Source organism: Selaginella moellendorffii, unplaced genomic scaffold, assembly GCF_000143415.4.
Source record: "Selaginella moellendorffii unplaced genomic scaffold, v1.0 SELMOscaffold_26, whole genome shotgun sequence".
NCBI lineage: Eukaryota > Viridiplantae > Streptophyta > Lycopodiopsida > Selaginellales > Selaginellaceae > Selaginella > Selaginella moellendorffii.
This window is the reverse complement of record NW_003314287.1, coordinates 1792179-1813689: the sequence shown is the minus strand read 5'-3', so window position 1 is coordinate 1813689 and position 21511 is coordinate 1792179. Positions and strand designations below refer to the sequence as shown.

The 21511-nt window shown below is 44.1% G+C and overlaps 7 protein-coding genes and 1 long non-coding RNA gene across 10 annotated transcripts; 2 read left to right on the top strand and 6 right to left on the bottom strand.

Moving 5' to 3' along the window:
- Positions 1-87: 87 nt before the first annotated feature.
- On the bottom strand, positions 88-715 carry LOC112348035. The gene is made up of 3 exons (XR_002992938.1): positions 495-715; positions 324-426; positions 88-268 (listed from the first exon to the last, which is right to left on the bottom strand). It is a non-coding gene; the product is annotated as an uncharacterized LOC112348035 (long non-coding RNA).
- A 499-nt stretch (positions 716-1214) lies between these two features.
- LOC9629097 (vesicle-associated protein 1-3) lies at positions 1215-2499 on the bottom strand. Its single transcript, XM_002975006.2, has 7 exons — positions 2323-2499; positions 2176-2246; positions 2028-2109; positions 1836-1951; positions 1662-1790; positions 1406-1603; positions 1215-1338 (listed from the first exon to the last, which is right to left on the bottom strand). The coding sequence occupies exons 1-6, from the start codon at positions 2417-2419 to the stop codon at positions 1427-1429; spliced, it is 672 nt and encodes a 223-aa protein (XP_002975052.2). The 5' UTR covers positions 2420-2499; the 3' UTR covers positions 1215-1338; positions 1406-1426.
- A 200-nt stretch (positions 2500-2699) lies between these two features.
- Positions 2700-4485, top strand: LOC9638172 (uncharacterized protein At4g15545). 3 transcript variants are annotated; one of them, XM_024680080.1, is made up of 10 exons: positions 2700-2865; positions 2925-3194; positions 3263-3331; positions 3391-3453; positions 3518-3581; positions 3658-3726; positions 3787-3993; positions 4050-4095; positions 4152-4230; positions 4287-4485. In XM_024680080.1, the coding sequence occupies exons 2-10, from the start codon at positions 2931-2933 to the stop codon at positions 4380-4382; spliced, it is 957 nt and encodes a 318-aa protein (XP_024535848.1). In that variant the 5' UTR covers positions 2700-2865; positions 2925-2930; the 3' UTR covers positions 4383-4485. The 3 variants fall into 3 exon arrangements, with proteins under 3 accessions (XP_024535848.1, XP_024535847.1, XP_002975236.2); XM_024680079.1 differs by having other exon boundaries at positions 2700-3194; positions 3790-3993; XM_002975190.2 differs by having other exon boundaries at positions 2701-3194.
- Positions 4486-4507: 22 nt separating this feature from the next.
- Positions 4508-6010, bottom strand: LOC112348112 (pentatricopeptide repeat-containing protein At4g02750-like). The gene has a single exon (XM_024680177.1). It carries the CDS (start codon positions 6008-6010, stop codon positions 4508-4510), a length of 1503 nt encoding a protein of 500 aa, XP_024535945.1.
- LOC9638171 (aspartic proteinase nepenthesin-1) lies at positions 5893-7811 on the bottom strand. Its single transcript, XM_002975005.2, has one exon. The coding sequence runs from the start codon at positions 7805-7807 to the stop codon at positions 6425-6427; it is 1383 nt and encodes a 460-aa protein (XP_002975051.2). The 5' UTR covers positions 7808-7811; the 3' UTR covers positions 5893-6424.
- Positions 7812-13141: 5330 nt separating this feature from the next.
- Positions 13142-15093, bottom strand: LOC9629096 (unconventional myosin-VIIa). Its single transcript, XM_024679956.1, has 8 exons — positions 14980-15093; positions 14388-14706; positions 14233-14332; positions 14033-14176; positions 13928-13978; positions 13757-13868; positions 13278-13702; positions 13142-13218 (listed from the first exon to the last, which is right to left on the bottom strand). Exons 2-7 carry the CDS (start codon positions 14690-14692, stop codon positions 13296-13298), a joined length of 1119 nt encoding a protein of 372 aa, XP_024535724.1. The 5' UTR covers positions 14693-14706; positions 14980-15093; the 3' UTR covers positions 13142-13218; positions 13278-13295.
- On the bottom strand, positions 14976-15860 carry LOC112348111. Its single transcript, XM_024680176.1, has 2 exons — positions 15368-15860; positions 14976-15253 (listed from the first exon to the last, which is right to left on the bottom strand). The coding sequence occupies exons 1-2, from the start codon at positions 15858-15860 to the stop codon at positions 14976-14978; spliced, it is 771 nt and encodes a 256-aa protein (XP_024535944.1).
- A 1358-nt stretch (positions 15861-17218) lies between these two features.
- Positions 17219-20218, top strand: LOC9629094 (D-3-phosphoglycerate dehydrogenase 1, chloroplastic). Its single transcript, XM_002975188.2, has 6 exons — positions 17219-17373; positions 17690-18507; positions 18611-18987; positions 19050-19160; positions 19214-19309; positions 19359-20218. Exons 2-6 carry the CDS (start codon positions 17874-17876, stop codon positions 20028-20030), a joined length of 1890 nt encoding a protein of 629 aa, XP_002975234.1. The 5' UTR covers positions 17219-17373; positions 17690-17873; the 3' UTR covers positions 20031-20218.
- Positions 20219-21511: the final 1293 nt, after the last annotated feature.

Here is a 21511-nt window from a genome sequence, read left to right as displayed (position 1 = left end):
CGAGCTCTCGCTCGTTGGTTTGGCGAGGATCGACGGCGGGCGCTGCCACTCCGTCATGACATGTTAAAACCATATAATCAAACCATCAGTTCTAAACTATTGAAGTTTCTTCTCTTCACCCACGAATGAAGGATCAATTCAATAGCCTGGCTCCATCCGCAAAGTGGTAGCTAGTCGCAATCACCCACCAATTGACAAGGTCTACAACTCTTTCCATTCCATTAACCTTCGCTATGTTCTCATTGTTTTGAGTAGCTAAAGTTCCTTCCTGCGTTTGTTTATCATGAGCGACGACAGTGATACCCACCAAAAGGAACACTCACCGAAAAGAGAGAGAGAGAGACGCTTGAAGAGAAGTCGTGGATCCTTTGCTTGAAGAGCTTTTCGGCTTTTCTCTTGCATTGCATTGCCCTTCTCCTTTGCTCTCTAGAGGAAGGAAAAAGAGTTGAAAGCTTTAGGTGCCGACAAAGCAAGAGAGAATTAAAATTGTGTACCAGGATTTCCTTTGCAATAGTGGTCACCGACCGTGAAAAAAGAGAAGCTTCACCACTAAGAACTTAAGCTTACTCTTCCTGTGCCGTCGTTTTACACGTAGCGAAAGTCTTTCGATCGCTTTGATAGACAGATGGAAGGAGACGGCTGCTGCATTGCTTGCTCCATCAATCCGCAAGATGGCCACCTAAAACGGAATTCACCTTCAGTCTGCACGAAAATGCCAGATGTTACCTGAGAGTGAAAGCTTCGTCGGTCGACAAAATTCCAGTAAAAATGAATAATAAAATACACGAGGGTCAAGAGCGAACATAACCTTTGAAAAGCTTGAATAATTCTTGAAGAATGGCATTTAAACTTGCATAGATAAAATGAAAAGGAATGCGGGTACCTCGTTGGCAAGCTCCAACCGGTGAATTGCAGCTCTACAATGCTTTATAAGTACCGCAAATCACATCTGACCAGAAACATACTCACTCCTAAGAAGTCGGATCATCAGCGTAATCATTCTTCAAGTGCCAATGCGTCCAAACCTCTGTCCATGCATATGCCTGTCGAGTACGGCTAAGCGGATCCACTAGGCAATCTGGGACCTGGAAAAAACCCCTTGTCAAAATTCTTTTTTCTTGTAAAACCACAATTACCCAGCGTTTCAGCTTGTTGGACACGATCTGCCTGCACAGCTCCCAAGATAAAAAGAAAAGTGAACGGTAAATGGGATCGAAATAAAAAAATAATCTCTCTTGATAATTCACGACATCTACAAAGCGTACGTACCTATCTGAGCTAAAGCTCCTAAATTCTACGAACCGGGGGAGGAAAAAGAGTGCGTACGAACTTGCCGCCCTGCAATCAAATGGTTTATCGTTTTGTCTGAGGCAAATCATAAAATGAACACCACAGTTTTACTTGCCTCCAGGAAACAGCAGTTTTTCTAAAAGTTGTAATAGTTGTTGTTGTTGTTGTTCATAGCGTACGCGACCAAAACACCTATTAAAGCCACGGTAATCAACAAAACGATCGACAAGCGCACTCTGGACGAGCTCAGTGCACTCGAAGTGCGACCACTTGTTGATCCTTTGCTTGCAGGGCTTCTTGGATCCAATTTTCTCTAGAAAGAATAAACATATAACAAACTTTACAATCCGAGAAACTTGGAAAAGAAATACCTGATCCTGTTGCGCTTGTTTCCCTGCTAATGGCTCTTTCGAAGCCGCGGGAGATGGAGCAGAATCACCAGGAAGATACACCACCTTTAACTTGATATCGCAGATGCCTTGGCTATCTTCTTTGGTAAACTGTAGAGAACCTTTTAGCACGAATGAGAAATTGAATGCCAATACCATTTTCGACTGGATGTCGTCTACTGTTGTTTGCTCTGTTGCGACAACACTTAGTATCATAAACTTGTCCTTGCATTGAAAATCCGCCGGAGCTTCTCGTTGAGCTTGCATAGTGACTGGAGTATCAAAACCAAGAGACCAAAACTTTTACCAACCTATAGAAAAAAAAAAAACCATAGCTTAGCTTCTTACAGGCAACATCGCAGGTACCCCGAGGCTGTATGACTCCAGCATTCGGACGCACGCAATACCTTTTTGGAGCAGTGGTTTTTACCTGTCACAAATTCTATCCAAGTTCGATGCGGTGGTTTTAAACTCAAGAATAAAAAGATAGAAAGACCTTAAACGCCACAAATTCGTCGCTCACATTGTTGAGCCGAATTGAGCATGAAAGCTGCTTTTTCAACTCAACTGAAAGGAGGAGACAAAAGAAAAAAATAGAAAAACTAGTCAATTCGAAGCTGCAAGTGAGATTGGAGCCACTTACATCGAAAAACCAATTCACTGGGTTGGATTGTGATAAGCTCTGGCATGATTTCCGCCGCAAAGAGAACTACACTCAAATTTTGCCTCCCATACAGCATCAAACGTAGCAGCTTGGATCAAGATTCGCGAAGCCCCACGCCGCACCATCAGTCCACCGCCGCGCCGCGGCCGCGAGAGAGGGAGAGAGCGCACAATACCAAAAACCCTAATCTCTGGAGATTGAAAGGGCAGGCAAGGCGGGAAATTCTGGATTCCATCCAACGGTCCACATTACGACACCGCTCCACCACTAGAATTTAATGCGGCCATCTCGAACCATCCATTTCCTATCGGACGGCTCATGCGCTTTTGAGCGTAATCCCCGCCTTTATAGTGCCGTCCGATATGCCTATCGGACGGCTGGCCATCGTCCTCCCTGCATTGCTAGGGCTCTTGAGCTCGGGTTTGATCTAGGCGCTCCTTTTCGCGCTTTCGATTCTTTCGCTCCTCGCTGTGCCCCCGATCGCCCCAGCAGCAGCGCGCAAATCTTGGAGGATGATATCAGGTGCGTCTCGCGAGTTCTCGGTGTGAGGGTTTTTTAGCTGGAGGATGATCGTTGGCCAGTCAAAAATGGGGAATGCGGATTTTGATCTCCCGGAATCGATATGCTCGGTGCTCCCGGACGATCCGTACGAGCAGCTGGATGTGGCGAGGCGGATCACTGCCATGGCAATTGTAGCTAGAGTAGGGAAGCTAGAGGCAGAGGAGAAGAAGGCTTCTCAGAAGATTTTGGAGAGGGAAAGAACGATCTATGAGCTCCAGGAGCGGCTTGTGGAAGCCGAGCGATCCTTGCAAGAGGCAAACGCTCGCCTCGGCCATGCGTTGGAAGAACAGGTTTGGGAATTTCTTTTTCACAGTGCATTGGCAATTGCGACCTCTCAAAAAAATATTACTTTTTCCAGGCCAAAATGGCAAACGAGAAGAACGCACTTATGGCGACTGTTAAGAAGCTGAATCGTGACGTTGCTAAGGTACTTAACTCTTTCTTTTTCCCTCTTTATAGCCTTGATTTCTTGCTTTTCTTACGTAGCTGGAGACTTTCAAACGCACACTGATGCAATCTCTCCAAGAAGAGGATGAAAATTCTTCCACTGTAAGTTTTTCAAATGTTCCTCGTTATGCTTGACCGATCGAGCTACTTAAATTGTGTGGTGCAGTTAGAGAATGGAGACAAGCATCTCCTCCGATCTAACATGAGTTCTCATGCACTTCCGTCCCATGGTAAACCGATTGTGAATTGTTACTTTTTTACGCTACCATTCGTACGGGATGATAGTGCAACTTTTCTTTCTTCCAGATGGTCGACCATTTACAAGGGCGCAACTAGTAGAAGCCTCAAACGCTATTGTAGAGGATCCCGAAGATGGTAGCAAAGATTTTCATTCTTTACAGCTTGTTTTTTACTAAGTTGCTTTTTTGGTAACAGCAGGTTCCAAGCAGAAGTTGCTTTCGATGACACCAAGTCTTACTCCAAAACTTACTCCCACTGGCTCTCCCAGAAGACAGTCGACGGCTACTTCTCCCAGAAGGCATCATCCTTCGAATGGGATTCGGAGCTCATTTTCACTCTCTCTTCCTGCTAGTCAAGCCACGACAGCTCCGAGTTCTCCTCCACATGTTGGTGCTCTACCAGGTATTATGCTCACACGATTCTCGCTGGCTGTTACTAACATTCAAATGCTTTTGTAGTTCGCACTCCGAAGGTTGATGGGAAAGAGTTTTTCCGCCAGGCCAGGTTTGTGTTTATTGTTGTTAATCCGATGTTCAGAGTCTCAAACGCGTGCTCCCCAGGAACCGACTGTCATATGAACAGTTCAGCGCTTTCCTTGCTAACATTAAAGAGCTAAATGCTCACAGGCAGACACGAGAGGTAAAACTTCTCCAAAATCACGCTTCTGCGTTTCTTAACGCGCTAGTGCTTCGCAGGAAACATTGCGAAAGGCAGATAACATATTTGGACCGGGAAATAAAGACCTGTACATGTCATTTGAGGGATTGCTCAGCCGCCACCTTCCTTCGTAAGAGAGAGGTGGAAGATCTCGTTCTCGGAGATCAGTAAGGTCCAAGCTATCCAGTGTTTCTTATTTCCTTTTGTCTTAACAAACTGAAAGAATTGAGGAGTGTTTCCAGCTGAGAAGATTGTTGCATCAGATCGAAACCTTGGACTGAATTGGATCGTTCACAAGGCTCGAAAGAAACACATAAGCTGTTGAGTCTCGCGGCCTAGACGAAAGAAAGTACTTGGCTGCTTGAATGCCATAGCCGACATCGCCAAAGCTTCTACAAGCTGCCAGTAGCTTTCTCCACTGCCAAGCTCCAGCCTCGAAAGGCATGCTCGCGGCAAGCTCCAGCGCGCTCCCAAGCTGTCCAGCTCTAGCCAAGACATCAACAAGGCAGCAGTAGTGCTCCATCGCTGGATCCACGCCAAAGTCCACAGCCATGCCAACAACGTATTCTTTCGCGGACTCGACTCTACCTTCGTGGGTGCAAGCGAGCAAAGCTGCCAAGAAACAATTTTTATCTGGCATGTAGAAAAGTTTCATATCTGTGAAGGTGGCAATGGTTGCTAAAGATTCCCCTCTCTGGGCATATGCCGAAAGAATAGAGCTCCATGCTACTGGATCCCCTTCTGGCATTGACTCGAACAGTTTTCTCACTTCGACAAGATCCCCGACTTGGGCATTTGCAGCTATCATTGAAGTCCATGAAACAACATTGCGTTGTGGAGTTGACGCAAAAATCCCTTTAGCAATATCAATATGCCCGGCTTGGGCATAAGCAGATAGCATTGTGTTCCAGCTGCTTGGGCTCCTGTGCGGCATTGAGGAAAACATCTTTGTAGCGGAGGAAATATCCCCAATTGAAAAGAATGCTTCTATCATAGCATTCCAAGCAGCTGGTGTTCTCTCAGGCATTGTGTCAAATACAAACTTTGCGTTTTCGATGTTTCCAGTTTGGATATGTGCTAACATCACTGAAGTTGATGATGAACTATCATGTTCTGGCATTTGGGTGGTAAAAATCTCCATAGTTTCGTACGGGCATCCATTTCTTATGTGGCTAGACAGTACGGCATTCCAGCAGGCCAGGTTTCGCCATGGCAACGATGAAAAAAATGACCACACTCCGTCCAATCGCCCAAAATGGGAATATGCCGAGAGCATCGCGCAGCACAATGGAAGGTTGTGCTCGGGGATCTTTTCAAACAAGGAGTGAGCCTGCGGAATATTCCCACACACGGGAAGGAATATTGTCACCGACACAATGTCTAGTTCGGGTATACACTCAAAGAAGCGAACGGCTTGGTGGATATGCCCATTGTGGGCATATCCCGAAAGCATTGAGTTCCAAGATACCACATTTCTATAAGGCATATGCTGAAAAAACATTGCGCCTTTCTCTATATCGTGTTGAGAATACGCACCCACAACTGTGTTCCAGGAAATGATATTCCTAGCCGGCATCTCCTCGAAAATGCGCTCCATATCCCGAATATGCCCACCTTGGGCATATTGAGATAGTATAGCATTCCATGACACAAGATTCTTCTCCGGCATTGCAGCGAACGTTTCTTCAGCCCTGGACATTTGCCCTGTACGAGCATATGCTGTCATCATGGATGTCCATGACACGGAATCTCTTTCGGGCATGGCATCTAGAAGAGATTTTGCTTGGTTTGCGTTACCACACTGGGAGCATTTGTGAAGTAATGCGTTATAAGAGATGAGATTCCTTTGTGGCATTGATTTTAAAAAATCTTTAACTTCATGCAAGTCTCCAAGAGCAAGCATGGAATTGTAGGATGCCAGGCTCCAACAAGGCATCATCTCAAAAAAGTCCTTTGATTCTACAAAATGCCCACTCTTGGCAAATGCGCTGAGCATCGTAGTCCACGACACGATATCGTGCAGTGGCATCTTATCAAATATAATCCTACATTGTTTTATATTTCCAGCCTTTGCCTGAGTAGAGAGCAGCATATTCCAAGAAACAAGGTCTCTCCCAAATTGAAGATGCATTGCCTACACTTTTGAATCAAAAATATCTTTAGTTGATCATACTTGTTAGAGGTTTTCACACTCAACTCTCTGGAAGGAGATCTGAGAGGCAACGAGATCATAGAGAATGTGGAAGTTTTGCTGTTGCATGTTTCCAATGATGGAAAGATCACCACCGGAAGAATCCATGCTCAAGCACACTACATCTCTGCTCGTCACCTGGAAGATGTTCTCGAATGGAAGAACGAGCTGGACCTGGTTTGCGAAGTAAAAGGTGACGCTTGGGAAGCCATAGCTCGTGTCCCCAGAACTGTTGAAGCAAAGATCAAGGCCCGCCGAATTGCCGAGTGTGGGAAGTATCACTTGTTCCTCGATTGATTTCCTCATGGCTTCGTAAACCGGGGGAGTTAGCAAGGTGTACGTGGTTCCGGAGTCAATAACAGTCTTGTTCGCTAGAAAAGGTCCAACGCTAGTGTTGTGACCTGATTCTTTATCATAGACCACCACTGGAACGCCACCGACCGTGATACTTTGGAGATCTACGTAGTAGAGGGTTTGATCCAGGTGATCACCGTGAAGAATCGGGGTGGAAACAACATCATGGCCTCTCAAAGCCGCGGAAGATCCCAGAAAGAGAAAGCTCTTTGCACTTGGAGGGCTGTCATAGCTCACGAGACAATACGAGAATTTGTAGCCAAGTTTATCCCCGAGCTGCTGGATCAACGAGTGCGATTTTTGTCCCAAACCAATCAATCCCTGGGTGAAGTTCCAGTCACCTTTTAGCTTCCGTCCACAGCCAAACAAGAAACCATCAAAGAAACTCCTGTGATCCTCTCCGGCTCCATGGCTTCGGAAGCTGATCCTGTCGGAGCCAACATCTCCGGAAGTCCTGGAACCGTCACCGTACTCATACTTGTATTTGCAAGTTTCCTCGCAGCGAGGACCAATCCCAGCCGAGGACATGCCACTGCAGTGCGTGCTATTGCACGGGAGCTTCTTGTATGAACTGGAAGCATCGGAGAAAAAAATGGTCTCGCCGTGATGATCCAAGTCGCAGTGATCGCAATTATCACACTTGAGCCAAACGAGATCACTCCCTGTGTCGATCATGGCCGGGATCAGCTGTGGAGGAGTTCCAATGCTCAGCTCCATCATATACTCGCCTTCTCCCCCGCCAGCCTGATAGATGGAGCTCGACAGCTCCGGCGAGTGGCGGTCGCGAGTGTTGTTTGATTTGGTAGGACTATTCGATGTTTTCCTTCGATCCGAGAAGAAGTTTGCTCGGGATTTACTCGTCTTGAGCGCCTTCTCGAGCCTCTTTGCTCTGGTCAGCGTGCCGGAAGCGTAGGAGTCTACTTGCTTGAGCTCTAATCTATATCCTGGGTGGTGTTCCGAGAGAGCGTGGATGCCATAGCTTACCAGGACAAGAAGAAGTACGCGCAGCTCCATACCGTCTTTCTTCCGACCCAAACAACAATCCATGACTGGCATTGTCCGCACCTTTTTTATCTTGCGTGCTGAAATAATGGCACGTCTTCACATTTTAATATGAACATACAAACGTGAAGCTTACCTTAGCTGGCCGATTCAACTAAATCCCACACTTTGCTTACCAAGTTACCTGTACAAGATCCATATTTTCCATTATCATTTCAACATGAACATAATTATGTTTGTTTCATGATACATAAACATTAAAGGCCATAAGCATTAGCCATGAAACACAAGGTGATCATCAAAGACATCCACCATAGAGTGTTAAAGACCCATGAACTATTGCACTGCCCAGGGTAAGAGCCTCTTAAGTGGTGAGGTACATGGCGTTAGTAGATTGGCTCATATTCAAATTTCACTTTATGATTAAATATACAAGTAAACTATCATACTTTCATAAACCTTTAGAAAAGCATTTGGTTAAGACACAATATATAGCTTGTGACAAAAGAATTCATAGGATAACATAAATCAATTTCCCTTTGAATTTTCTAATCAAAGGTTACATCAAAAATCAAAATGGCAAAGCAAATGAGAGAAAAAAAACAAAATTTTAGTGATCAATATTGCTTCTTATTGCAGCAGCTAATAAGAGTTATATTTTTATGGTCAATGTAAAATGCAAGAGATTAAGGATGGTTCAAGAAATTCTCCATATAACTCTGTATAGCCCACTGTTAACCTAAGAACTTGTTCTAAAGCTATTTAACAAGATGCAAATGAGAAATTTCACATGCTACTCTTGAAGCTTTTTTGAGTATTCTAGTAGCATAGGAAAACCAAGAAGAAAAGATAAGAGTCTCTTAAGCTCACCTTGCCTATGGAAAGTGATGGTGTGGAAGTATAGGAAAAAGTTAATGTCTGAATCAAATTTTTAGTTTCTTAAGTTTTTCATTAACTCACATAATGATTTCTGCCTACAATCATAACATACGGTAAAAATTTACTAAAGAAAATTATAAAAGTTCAGTATAAAGCCATTAGTTTGAAGAATATCCTAGGATATACTAGCACTAAATAAAAAACACTAATTTCTTTGAACTCCATAGCAATTATTATTATGTTAAAAACAAAATTTTATCAACAACTTTGTTTGATTGGTGGATTTTATAAACCTATAATCATTCGCTTAAAATTATCAATTAGTAAAATGGATTTTCTGCAATCTTTTAGTTTTTTATTTATTGGTATGCTCATTTTTAGTTATTGTAAACAAACCCACTCCTACTCAGCTGGTTCTGTACAAAGTTGCATTCGATCATTTCAAATAGGAACCAATCCTAATGATTTTTGCAGGTGTTTATCATCTGTATGGAATAATTTTGAATCTAATCCATTTACACCAGGGATATATACTGCTCAAGTTGGAACTTTAGGTTGCTTCTTTCGAATTAGACATTATCACGAACTATCATATTCTGACTTTTTAGAAGCTGCTACTGATATATGGGATACATGTCTTGCATATTATGACCAGGGAGGTGTAATTTCACTAGATGATGCCTCCATGGAATTAAGAGTGGAGCATGAAAGGGAAGGTCTTCTAGAGACAATTTCATATACAAATATTTCATTAATATTATTTACTGTTTGTTAAATTTACAGGAAATGACAAACAAGATAAAATAAAATTTAAAATAATTGAAATAAAAGCATTTGAATTAGGGCTCACATATCTCTTGCATACAATAATATTTTCAATTATGAAACTTAAGATAGTGATTTCATAAAAAAAAACATTCCAAATTTATGTATGATGTAAAATATTCATATTACCTAAGGCAAGAAGGGTAGTGCATGGTTAGTGTTCAATTGGTCATCACTTATGATTTTGTGTTGTATATTTATGACTTCATGTAGATTTTACTATGCATATTAAAATTCTTGTTTATGAGGTCCAAGTGTATTAATACAATGCTATAATTAACATAGTGGGATTTTGATAGCCATCAAAGTGGTTTAAATTTATTTTTGTATATAAACAAGGGTTTTTAAGTTAATCGACTATACATATTTTTATATATGAAATTGAAAGGTAACTTTGATTGTCTATAAGGAGCATTTGGATTTATGCTTTTGGTTTAGATTTAGCTTTTGCATTATCTCTTTTATTTTTGTACTTTTTCTATGTATGCTCTTATGTTTTTTTTCTTCTTTTTTTCATCTTCATGGCAAAGTAATATACTCTTTTTTTGTTTGACTTTTGAGTAACAATTAGTGAATTTACTCAATGCTATGTGGTTACAACTAAACAATTAAATATAGTTAATTGTGATATTCACAACACATAGTGTAACTCTTCTTACTCTTGTTACCAATCTTTGCATCCAACTAAATTTCTTCCATGAGAAGCTTAAGGATTATATATACTATTAGTTTTATCATTTCACGGTGATTGCCACTATTTTAGGCCGTCTATTCCTTCTAATGGGTACAAGTAGCAATAACCTGCAAAACTTGCTCTTAGCAAAATAGGTAATATGCATTATTGCTTCCATTATAAAGAGGTAGGATATAGGTATTTAAAATATCCTAACAAGCATAAGATGAGATATTGTATTAATGTCATGAGGGAAGACAGTGGTGGTGAAACTGAAGGGGTTGATGAATTAGTTAATTTAGAATATGAGGAAGAAGAGGAGATGAGTTATTATCTTCAAACTTTTCTCATAATTAATGCAAGCACTAATTCCTTAATGAATCTCATAAGCTTTATTTGCATATATTGAATCTAAATGATGATCGACATAAAAAGCCTACCCTTTTATAGTGCACACCACTAAGTTTTGGTATGATCGATAAAAAAGGATTGCATGTAAGTAATCTCTTACAATTATTTATGTTTGCTATTATAAAATGGTTTTCCATATTGTAGACCAAGTCTTCTAAAACTTGATTGTCAGATATGCTTATAAAATTGAGTGGTTTTGAGGGCTTAAACTTTAAAACTCATTTTCAAAATTTGAAAAGGAATTTGGTTTTTTGCATGTAACTACTTTAGTTGTTTTTGCTTCTCTCTTCCTCTTTTTGTTCTTCTTCTTTAATTTGTGAATTTTCTTTTGCAAATTATCAAACTCAATATTTTGAATTGTATACTACAGTATAGCATCGTGCCCAAACTCTTCCTCTTTTGACTCAATCTTAGTTTTTTTTGTAATATCTCCAATAGAAGTTTCTTCCTCTTGATTCACTCGTTTAAAAATTCTGAACATCATTAGCATAGTTTCATTTTGCCATCTCATCAACTGCATACATGCTTCTATCAATAACCAAATATACATATAACATTTTTACTGAATGGTGCAATCCAACTAATCTTACATATATCATTTCAAATTTACTAGAAAAGTTTCTACATATACAACTAAAGTCAAAAACTCTGACAAAAGTTAAATATGAATTACTAAGACAATTCATTTGATCCTAAATATAGTGCACTTGAATTTGGAAGTAAACTCCACTATGAAATGATATGCACTTAAATGCCTTATAATTACCAGCTCTTTATACCCAACATCTATATATAAAACAATATCAGATGATGTCTAACATAATTTTAATGGACCAATATTTTAACCCTTTGGGCATGCTTTGGGCTTTCACTCTAGTCCCAAGAGTTAATCTTTGGGACATGCTTAAAAATTTATTAAATATGGAATAACACTAAATTGTTAAGCTTATGAATCTATTTATACTTTATAATCAATGTGTTTGTAGATATACATGTTGCTGTTGAATTGGGACATAAGAACAACACTACAGTGTTCATTACACTCTTTATATTTTATAGATATGCATCATTAGCATATCTAAACACTTACTATAAATACCACATAAACTAAAATAGGATTAATATATAAGGCATGATAGTAAAGTGTTTAGTGGACATATTAAATTATCACATAGCAATATTGAGGGACTAGATTTAATATTGTGAAGGTTTTGTCATTAGTTAGTGTAAGATATAATGAGATGAAAATTCTTTATTAGGTTAAATATGCTTAACTAATAATATTTAAGAATTCCATCCTTATGCTCATCTAGTCTAACTAAATTTGAGATGTCCAATTAACTCTACTAGCATAAAAAAGGTTAATAAAGGAATTAAATTGAGCCAATTTTTTACTATCATGATAGTAAAGAGAGAGTGTTCAAAAGGATTTGTTGATAAATATCTTTCAATACTCAAAATCACATTCATAACAATGAGTTTTTAGAAATTATGATTCACAATAATGATCCTTTAGAAATTACTTTATACAAAATGATCAGAAACAAGTTGCACTAGATCCACTGATCTTATGTTCCACCCATTAACAAAAAAACTTTACTTTCGATTCTTCTAAAAAGAAAGAATGATATGAGGTCGAAATGTGGAATTATTATACTATTATTAATATAATAGAATTTTAATAACTGTTAGATTGGTTTTAATCAAATCACTAGCTCCTATATATAAATTTAGGATAATCAAATATATACATTTCAGTATTCTATGCACTCACACATATAAAACAAAAATAAAATCAGAGATCAAAGTTCTGTGTGTTGCACAAAGTACTGCAAGATTTTTGCGATTTCTTTTCCCTGCAAAGGGCGTGTAAGTCATCAGCAGTTGATTTGAGGGACTTACATTTCTGGTTCCAAGACGAAACTCCATGTTGTAGCTCCTGCAAAATAAAAAGGAAAAAAAAGATATTTAGATATCCCAGATTTCTCTTACATGTTTCCGGTAACTAAAGAAAAGGAAGAGTCCGAGTAACCCCAGCTGCAGAGCTCAATGTATCTCAAATGCAATAATTTTTCCTGAAACCAAGACAAAAGCCTTTAAAACTAAAAACAGAAGCGTAAGCATACCTTGAGTGGGATATCCACGAAGTGAACACCAGAAAGATTCAACACAAAGTACAGTTCCCTAGGGAACTGTGGACAAGCTTTAGGCTGCAAAACGAAGGAAGAAAGCAAAACGTTAACATTCCACAAGACGTTTGTGGTTACCACTACGTAGAACCAGGAAGATCCATAGAGAGGACATCGACTGCGCAAAAAAGCCAAATAGTCATTCCGGCAAACGTTGACATCCACTTCCCATGGCAAGGTCGCGACCTTCTTTAGAATGGCACTCCGCCATGCCTTTTCATAGCCTGTAACGTACTCCTTGGGACCATAGTTCTCCACAGTCTGTACACTGCGCGTTACAAAAATTTTAAACACTCAAAGAGAAAGACATGTTTCTTTGGATCTTACGTGAGATACTTGTCGAGATCAGTAGAAGAGCCATGCTCAGCGCGCAGTTGTAGTGCTGCTAGCATCACCGCATCAGCTTCTTCGATGACATATAGGCCGTGTACCACATCGTACGTTGCCTGTAAGGAGAAAGTCAGGCGAAAACAACAGCACAGGAAAGAACTTTGAGTTTGTTTACTGGAAGGTTTATTGACCATCATCGTACTTGAGCGTACTCGAATGCCCGGACTGAATCTGATGAAGCAGTGCCTTCAACAGGAAACCGGTTCCTCTTGAATAGGAGATGCACGTCAGCAAACAATCTCCTGAGCTCAGCATCCCTGATTTCCTCCTCCTCAGGATCCGTTTCTTTCGCTTCTCTGCCTGCTTTCTCCTGCATTTCCTTCTCCTTCAAATGTTCCATAGCTGAGATGCCATGTTTCAAGTCTTTGCCCAGCACCGAGTCCGGGTCCATGTTGTATAGGCACTGAGCACAGTGGTCCACGAGGAAGTGCCGTGTCCGTCTGAATGCTTGCACTTCTTCTTCCAGTTCTGGGGAGGGGCCTACGTTCCATTCCGTATACGACTCGGACAGAAGTCCATGTGTTCCAGCAAATCGTTCAACTGCAAAGCTTTCCATCACCGATTTGTCGAAGTAACAACTTTAAAAGCCTCTACCTCCATTTGTTACTATGAAGATACCATAAAAGCCAACATCTGGCAAACCAAGTCTTGCTGCAATTTCGGCAGTGACTTCTCCTCCAGTGGTCATTGAATCCATGGACACAACCTACAGCACTTTAAGTAACCAAATGAACCAGCTCTACTTATTAGTTCACCGAATATTACCTGAGCAAGTCCCCCCGGAATGGCAACGTTAATAGAAGTTACATGCATGTGCTGTAGAAATGGGAACGTTTGTCAACAAGGAAACGTGAAAGGAACCTTTGTCACCTCAGAAGCTAGAATCTCTTCTGAAGACGGAGCTACTTGCCGTGCTCCAACCCGGCAAATTTTTCGAAGCCGATTTAAGCAGTATAGTGCCATCGATCTAGCCTTCTCTTGATCGGGCATCCCTCCCACAATTCCATCCACAATCTGTTCCATTAAGGCTTGTACAGTTTCAACAAGAGTTTTCATAATACAACACGTACTTGTTTAAGATGCTCCTCCAGTACAGGTCTGAACTTCTCAGAGGGTGGAAACGTGCCAGCACAAACTGCCATTGCTTGCCAGCCCCTTGCATCACTTACTCTGAAAGCGATCACACGGATGCAGTTTAACGAAAGACAACGACGGAGCACATTACCTGGCTGGGTTGAGAGTAGTCTGTTTGCAAATCTGGCAATAAATCTCATCGCGTACAGCCTTGTACTTGATGCCTATAAGCAAAATTTGCTGAAGATGATAAAGCCTCGTTCGCTGGATAAAGAACTTTGTCCGGAGCACCTTGTCAATCTTATTGAGAAGTTCAGACACTTTAGCTTTGGCCGGTTCCAGCTTTTGCCGAACTGGCTCTAGCTTTTGTGCGATCGATGCCTTCATCAAGCGAAGAGTATCCAGAAATTTTATCTCACTCGGCTGCACGTTCTCAGGAACAGCAGGATCCTCCATATAGTTCCGAAGATCTGTAGGAAACCAAGCACACAAATTAGAACCAAAGTCTGGTTGTAGAATGCCATGCACTGCAGACAGATTGATCAGAAAATCAAAGAAACGGGAATGAAAGATTACAAGCACCAGGTTGAAATTACGTGCAAACACAGTCGCAGCTTTAATGCTCTCAGGACTTGCAGCCAAGCTACTTAATAATGGAGCACGCAGGGTAACCTGGATAGAAAACAAAACAACGCTCTCACTATAATGAAACAGAAATAGAGGAGAAGAAGAAGAAGAGTTACCCTTGAGTGCCGAATAAGCTCGTCAACGGAAATTCTTTTCCAAACCAGACGTCCAACTCCATAGATGTGCTCAGCAAACTCAGCCCGAGCGAAACGTTGGTAGGCAGAAATCGGTTGCCCTCCAGGTGGTGCGATGACAGACGGCCTCTCGCCAACTGACCCTCTACAATGAAAAACTCAATAGTGATCAGCAAGCCGTGACAAACTTCTTTATATTTTTCTACTGTTCTTACTCGGAGGAAACCGCAGATGACGGTGGATAAGCCATCCCATCCTGCAAATCAAAGGAGTCTATCAGAAAGTTGTCACTAAATAACAAGGTATCATCAGCAGGTAAAAAAAACGGAGAACTTATCATCGAGTAAGGAGAAAGAAAAGCAAACCTGACCCGGGAACGGTGGAATGGGATTTTGCAGCTGCCAAGGATGTTGGTCTTTTGGCTGAGAAAACGTCGTCTCGTCGCCTGGGAGAGCTCCCAATCTACCGAGCAGCGACCGGCGAGCGGACGATCGCCTGGCCTCAACACGCATATTGTTCCGGAATCTACTGAAAGCCAGCTCGTTCAAAGCTCTCTCCACGGGAGAGTGAGGAGGCGACTGAAGAGCACTGGTGGACGCTGGAGACGCTAGCCATGGACTAGCGCATTGATCATCTCCACCCCCGCCAGAGGTGCTAGCCTCGTGATCGTGAGTCCCTGCCAGTACTGGCTCCTGGATGACAATACCTGGAGCTGGATTTGGAGGAGGAGGAGCTTGCTCGGCCTCGGCCGCGACTAGAGCAGCGGCGGGAGAGGAAGAACTCGCGGCATTGCTCTCTGGCGGCACGGCAGCGGCGGCATTGCTGGGAGAAGCCGAAATATCGGGAGATCCAGCAGGATCCATCGCTACTGCTACCGATCGAGCTCCAAATCACCTGTCCCGAGGATCATCCGAGCCCTTGGCGCCCGGATGCCCTAAACGAAACCGTTGTTTGGGAGGGAAACCAAGCCCTAACGTCCAGTTTAAAAGAAAGGGGAAAAGGCTCTGAGGTTTAGGGTTTATGGCGATGGAGGCCGAGGAACAAGAAGGCGAGCGGCGCATCCCTGGTGAGTTCTTGCTGCTCAAAGGCCACGGATTTCTCCACGCCATGCTCGGTCCTGCCCTGCATTGCTCATAATCGCCAAGAAATCCTCACCTTGGCAGAAAATTCTTGAAGCTGGGGTTCTTCCTGATCGATCGATTCTTGTGGCAGGCGCGAGGCAAACGCCTTGGAGGAGAAGCTCGCGCTGGACGGCGCGTGAAATTCTCATCCTCATCACGGTCATGAAGAAGAAAACCTCCAGCGCCAGGGCTCTGGCGATGTGCCGGGAGAATGGCCTGCAACGCAGCTTGGAGGGGATTTTGCGCCAGTGGAGGAACATCTCGAAGAAATACAGGAGCATCCGAGACTGGGAAATCGCGAGCGGGGTCTCCTACTTCGACACGAGCCTGTGCCAGCGGAAGGAGAATTCACTCCCACTGACCTTCAACCGACGATTCTACGACCAATTTGCGAACAAGATCGTTCGGCTTCCTCGGAACGAAGAAGGGTGTTCCAGGTGGAGAGAAGAAGACATGGGTGGTCAGCCAGTGCCACTAGCTGTGATCGAGCCGTATGAGTTCTACCACGAGAAGCCGCTGCTGCTGCTACCAAGGCTGGAGAAAGAAGACGCTGTCAAAGAAAAGGAAAAGGAAGCAGAACAAGTCGAGGACTGCAGTCTTCCGCAGCTTGTCTACGCTGGAAGCGAGGAGGCCATGGACGAGAATGTTGTGGCATTCGCGGATGGCTGCCTCCGGTTCGAGGACGACAACGTTGCCGACGGGTTTCTAAAGGCGCAGGTCGAGCAAGCGATCGAGCAGGCCCAAAGTGGAGAGTTTGCGAAGAAAGGAGAGAGACCCAGGCCGACACTCCAGGCTTGCCGATCGCGCCGAGAGTCACTAAAGCAGCCAAAGCACGAAGACGAACTTGAGCTCGTGGAGGAGAGAACCAAGGAAACACTCGAGGCTTCTCGATCGTACCAGTGGCACTCGGAGCGCTGGAGGAACCAGAGGATCCATCTGGACAAGCAGAGGCTGGAGCTCCTGATGAAAGCCGACGCTGCGTTCCTGGCGGCGATCAATCAGCTCGCGCTCGCCGTGCAGAGGCTCGCAGAGAAACTGTGCTGACAAAAGGTGGGCGCTGAAACTTTCATCATAAACTAACCTCTGTCGCGTTCCAGACTGGGAGAGAGATATTTTGCAAGGGCTGGGACCCGTTTAAAACTCTTTTGCGTGCGACTAGCGCTCGGAGGAGAGACGTGAGTGCGGTGCTTGCGACGAAGCTGTGGACGGATCTTTTCAACATTTTTATTCCGAGCGATCCAACAACAAGAAATGCGTAAGATCACTATCTCTTTTCTCTTGGTTTGTTTTCTTGTGCAACTATATCTCTCTCTCTCTCGGGGGGTTTGTTCTTGCCTTTTCTTGTGCAACTAGATCTCGTGGTTTCTTCGCTAAAGTTTTTCCTTCGTAAGATTCACTCGACTCTATCTCTCTTCTCTTAGTTCGTTCTTGTCTTTTCATCTCCGCTAAAGGTATTCTTTCGTAAGATCGTCTCTTTTCTCTTGGTTTGTTCTTGGCTTTCCTTGCTCGACTAGATCTCTTAGTTTCTGCGCTAAAGGTTTTCTCTGTGGCCCCTTGTGTGGTTCTTCCAGGGAGCTTTTATTTGACTTGATTCGAGGCAGCTGCAATGCAACTACTAGTCCTCCACTAAACCGCGAAAGTTTTTCTATATATGTTATCGTACAGTGTTTACGGCTTTATAACTTTGAAACAGTCGAGAGAACTTCTCGCGAGCCCTAAATCCCAGTGCGTGGGCGGGCAAGGGCGCTAGCGGCGATGGGAGCCCCAGCACAGATCTCCAGCGCGCGCGCTGCCCGCGGCATTGCAATCCTGGAATTGCCGAGGTCTCTGCTCGCCGGCGCCAGGGCGGCGAGGATCAGCAGCGGGGCCGTCGCGAGGAAGCTGGGATTGGTCGCGACTCGCCACATTCTTGGCGGATCTCTCCATCGCGGCCTCGCCGCCAAGCCGCCATGCGCCATCGCGGTGGAAGGTTCGGATATTTCGGTTCGCTCCCAGGCGATCGAGGTGATCTCCAAGCCGACGGTGCTCGTGGCCGAGAAGCTCGGCGAGGCGGGCCTGGAGCTCCTCCGCAAGGTCGCCAATGTGGATTGCTCCTATAATCTCTCGCCCGAGGATCTGTGCGCCAAGATCTCGCTGTGCGACGCCGTGATTGTGAGGAGCGGCACCAAGATCACGCGGGAGGTGTTCGAGGCTTCCAATGGGCGGCTCAAGGTCGTGGGGCGAGCTGGGGTGGGCATCGACAATGTGGACTTGCAAGCCGCCACCGAGATGGGCTGTTTGGTCGTCAACGCTCCCACTGCCAACACCGTCGCCGCTGCCGAGCATGGGATCGCTCTCCTCGCTGCGCTCGCTAGGAACGTCGCCCAAGCCAACGCGTCAGTGAAATCAGGTACGTGAGAGAGATCTTCCTCGATCTCGCTTTCCCTCTTTCTTAGCTAAGTAAGATTTTCCACCATTTTTTTGTTCTTACATCTTTCGTCCTGTGCTGCCAGGGAAATGGCAGAGAAATAAGTTCACTGGTGTTTCGCTCGTCGACAAGACCATCGCGGTGCTGGGCTTTGGGAAAGTTGGATCGGAAGTCGCGCGACGAGCTAAAGGTCTGGGAATGCACGTCATTGCTCACGATCCGTATGCTCCGGCGGACAGAGCTCGGGCCATCGGAGTGGAGCTTGTTAGCTTTGACGAGGCTCTGGCGCGCGCCGACTTTATCTCGCTCCATATGCCGCTTACCCCTGCCACCAACAAGATCTTCAACGATGAGACATTCGCGAAAGTGAAGAAGGGTGTTCGCATCGTCAACGTCGCTAGAGGTGGCGTCATTGACGAGAATTCTCTGGTTCGAGCGCTCAACAGCGGCATTGTAGCTCAGGTATTTGGAGTTTGATTGCTTGTCCATCAGTCTTTCCTTATGCGCTGCTATTTACTTTTCAGGCTGCTCTGGACGTGTTCACTAAAGAGCCTCCTGAGAAAGATGACAAGCTAGTCCAGCACGAGAATGTGATTGTTACGCCGCATCTAGGTGCAAGCACTGCCGAAGCACAAGTAAGCACTTCACTTTTCCTCTTTCAGCAAAATTATCTGTCCTTGATTACCAGGAAGGGGTGGCTCTAGAGATTGCCGAGGCTGTTGTGGGAGCTCTACAGGGAGAGCTAGCTGCCACTGCTGTGAATGCTCCAATGGTTCCATCAGAGGTGAACACTTTTATCTTTCCAGAATCCCCACTTACAATCGTGCTAACAGGTGCTAACCGAGCTCGCGCCATACATCACCCTTGCCGAGAGGCTTGGCAAGCTCGCCGTCCAGCTCGTCGCCGGTGGTGGTGGCGTGAAGGACATCACAATCAGCTACAACTCCGCTCGTGCTCCCGACGACTTGGACACTCGCTTGCTCCGCGCCATGATCGTCAAGGGCCTCGTGGAGCCCGTGTCCGACACTCACATCAACCTCGTCAATGCCGACTACATCGCCAAGCAGCGCGGCCTCCGGATCAGTGAGGAGAGGCACCCGGCCGAAGGCACCGAGGCGGCGCCGCTGGAGAGCATCGAGGTGAGGATCGCAAACGTGGAGTCGAGGTTCTCCAGCGCCATGTCCGACTCCGGGGACGTGAGCCTGGCCGGGAGGATCAAGGACGGGGTGCCGCACCTCTCGCAGGTTGGGAGCTTCTCCATCGACGTGAGCTTGGAGGGATCGGTCATTCTCTGCCGGCAAGTGGATCAGCCGGGGATGATCGGGAAGGTTGGCGGGCTTCTGGGCGACGAGAACGTGAACATCAGCTTCATGAGCGTGGGGAGAACTTCGCCCCGCCAGAAGGCGGTGATGGCGATCGGCGTGGACGACGAGCCGAGCAAGGAGGTGCTGCAGAAGATTGGAAGCATTTCAGCGGTGGAGGAGCTGGTGTTTCTCAAGCTGTAGCAGCTGGTAGAAGGAAAGAAATAGGGAGAGATCGGATTTGATCGAGCTACGTTTTGGGAATAATGGAGGTATGTTTAGCTAAGGCGGCGCCGCTCCTGGTGTGGTGATGAATCAGTGAAAATGGTGGATTGTTTTGCTCCTCCCGTGATTCTAACTGGAGAAATCTAACTTGTGTTTTCATTGTTTTCTCTGATTGACAACAATGGTGATGCTCATGTTTGGAAGGAAATTCTTTAAAACTCTAAAGAACAATCCTTTGTTCTATTGATTTGTTGATTTTTATAGTAGAATAGTTGCTTCTGCTTAAAACTCGAAACAAATTGAGTTGTCTATTGATTTTGATAGAAGTTCTTCATCTGATCAGCACACAAGATTTTGTGCTCTGCCGTGTTTTGTGGTGAGAACCAGGTCATCTCTAAACTTGATCTTCCTCACCTCTTCCCTTCAAAGAAGCATCCTTTGCTCCTTTGCTGCTGCAATTTCTTGTTCAATTCCTTCAAAGCAAACTCATTTTCTTCCTCCACAACCGCAACAGGAGCAGATTCTTGATCGATTGGCTGCTTGGCAAAACCTCTTCTTAAGACCCAACAAAAGATCGCTGTCATCACCATCATCCACGTTGAAATCCTTGAGACCCTCATCGGTGCGACACCTGCTGGAGCTGTGTCTCCATGAGCAATTCCATACTCTCGAGACTCAACGTTTTGTCGTCGTTGACCAAGATAGGGTTTTGACTCACCACAGGAAGCTTTGCATTCTCGCCACCCGGCTTGCTTCCATCCGGCTGCTGCTGCTTCTTGGCTCTCTTTCTCGGCCGTTCCATGTCGACATCTTTCTTAGCCTTCGTGGTACCCACCTGCGTTTGGTGATTGTCGAAGTAGTCGAATTTTGCAGGGTTGCAGCAGTGTGGTGCAAGTAGTCCTTCAACGCTCCCAAAACAGGCTGTGAAGAAGACGAGTGCGATTTACCAACTAGAAATGATAAAATAAGGGTTACAATTGTGCTTAAATACTACTTTTGTTAACAGTAACATCTAAACATTTTGACTTGGCAGAAGTCACATTTTTGGGGGAAAAAGGCCCATGTGATGACATCCTAAGCTAGGTTTCTGATAGTTTGCCACAAAATTATGTGTAATTACCTGTATCATATGAGAAATTAATATATTTTAACTTTGTATGAACTTGTTTGAATTTTAACATGTTAAAATCAACGTATTTCTTATTTCAACTCCATGATCATTACAATTACCTCTTTCTCAATGATTTAAAAACAGTCTTCATTTTATTTAAAAAATTCTAAGCCTCATTTATTTGTTGATCTATAAAGGATCATGGAGTCCAATAAAACTAGCAAGGAATTTCTTTTTCAGCTTTATTAAATACCACTTGAGCCTCAGCCACCATACTTCATGTAAAAGTCCATAATAAAGACATAGAGTTCACATAATAATTTAATTAATAGATGGCTTAAATGCCACC

Coding starts and splice junctions, on each gene's coding strand:
- LOC9629097 (XM_002975006.2), bottom strand. CDS start 2,419: ATGCTGTATGGGAGGCAAAATTTGAGTGTAGTTCTCTTTGCGGCGGAA. Junction 2,247..2,322: donor CAGTGAATTGGTTTTTCGAT/GTAAGTGGCTCC, acceptor TCCTCCTTTCAG/TTGAGTTGAAAAAGCAGCTT. Junction 2,110..2,175: donor ACGAATTTGTGGCGTTTAAG/GTCTTTCTATCT, acceptor AATTTGTGACAG/GTAAAAACCACTGCTCCAAA.
- LOC9638172 (XM_002975190.2), top strand. CDS start 2,910: ATGATCGTTGGCCAGTCAAAAATGGGGAATGCGGATTTTGATCTCCCG. Junction 3,454..3,517: donor AGGATGAAAATTCTTCCACT/GTAAGTTTTTCA, acceptor TGTGTGGTGCAG/TTAGAGAATGGAGACAAGCA. Junction 3,582..3,657: donor TCATGCACTTCCGTCCCATG/GTAAACCGATTG, acceptor TCTTTCTTCCAG/ATGGTCGACCATTTACAAGG.
- LOC112348112 (XM_024680177.1), bottom strand. CDS start 6,010: ATGCCCGAAAGAGATTCCGTGTCATGGACATCCATGATGACAGCATAT.
- LOC9638171 (XM_002975005.2), bottom strand. CDS start 7,807: ATGGAGCTGCGCGTACTTCTTCTTGTCCTGGTAAGCTATGGCATCCAC.
- LOC9629096 (XM_024679956.1), bottom strand. CDS start 14,692: ATGGAGGATCCTGCTGTTCCTGAGAACGTGCAGCCGAGTGAGATAAAA. Junction 14,333..14,387: donor ACTACTCTCAACCCAGCCAG/GTAATGTGCTCC, acceptor GATCGCTTTCAG/AGTAAGTGATGCAAGGGGCT. Junction 13,869..13,927: donor TTCCGGGGGGACTTGCTCAG/GTAATATTCGGT, acceptor AAAGTGCTGTAG/GTTGTGTCCATGGATTCAAT.
- LOC112348111 (XM_024680176.1), bottom strand. CDS start 15,860: ATGGATCCTGCTGGATCTCCCGATATTTCGGCTTCTCCCAGCAATGCC. Junction 15,254..15,367: donor TCCCATTCCACCGTTCCCGG/GTCAGGTTTGCT, acceptor TTTGATTTGCAG/GATGGGATGGCTTATCCACC.
- LOC9629094 (XM_002975188.2), top strand. CDS start 17,874: ATGGGAGCCCCAGCACAGATCTCCAGCGCGCGCGCTGCCCGCGGCATT. Junction 19,161..19,213: donor CAAGCACTGCCGAAGCACAA/GTAAGCACTTCA, acceptor CTTGATTACCAG/GAAGGGGTGGCTCTAGAGAT. Junction 19,310..19,358: donor CTCCAATGGTTCCATCAGAG/GTGAACACTTTT, acceptor TCGTGCTAACAG/GTGCTAACCGAGCTCGCGCC.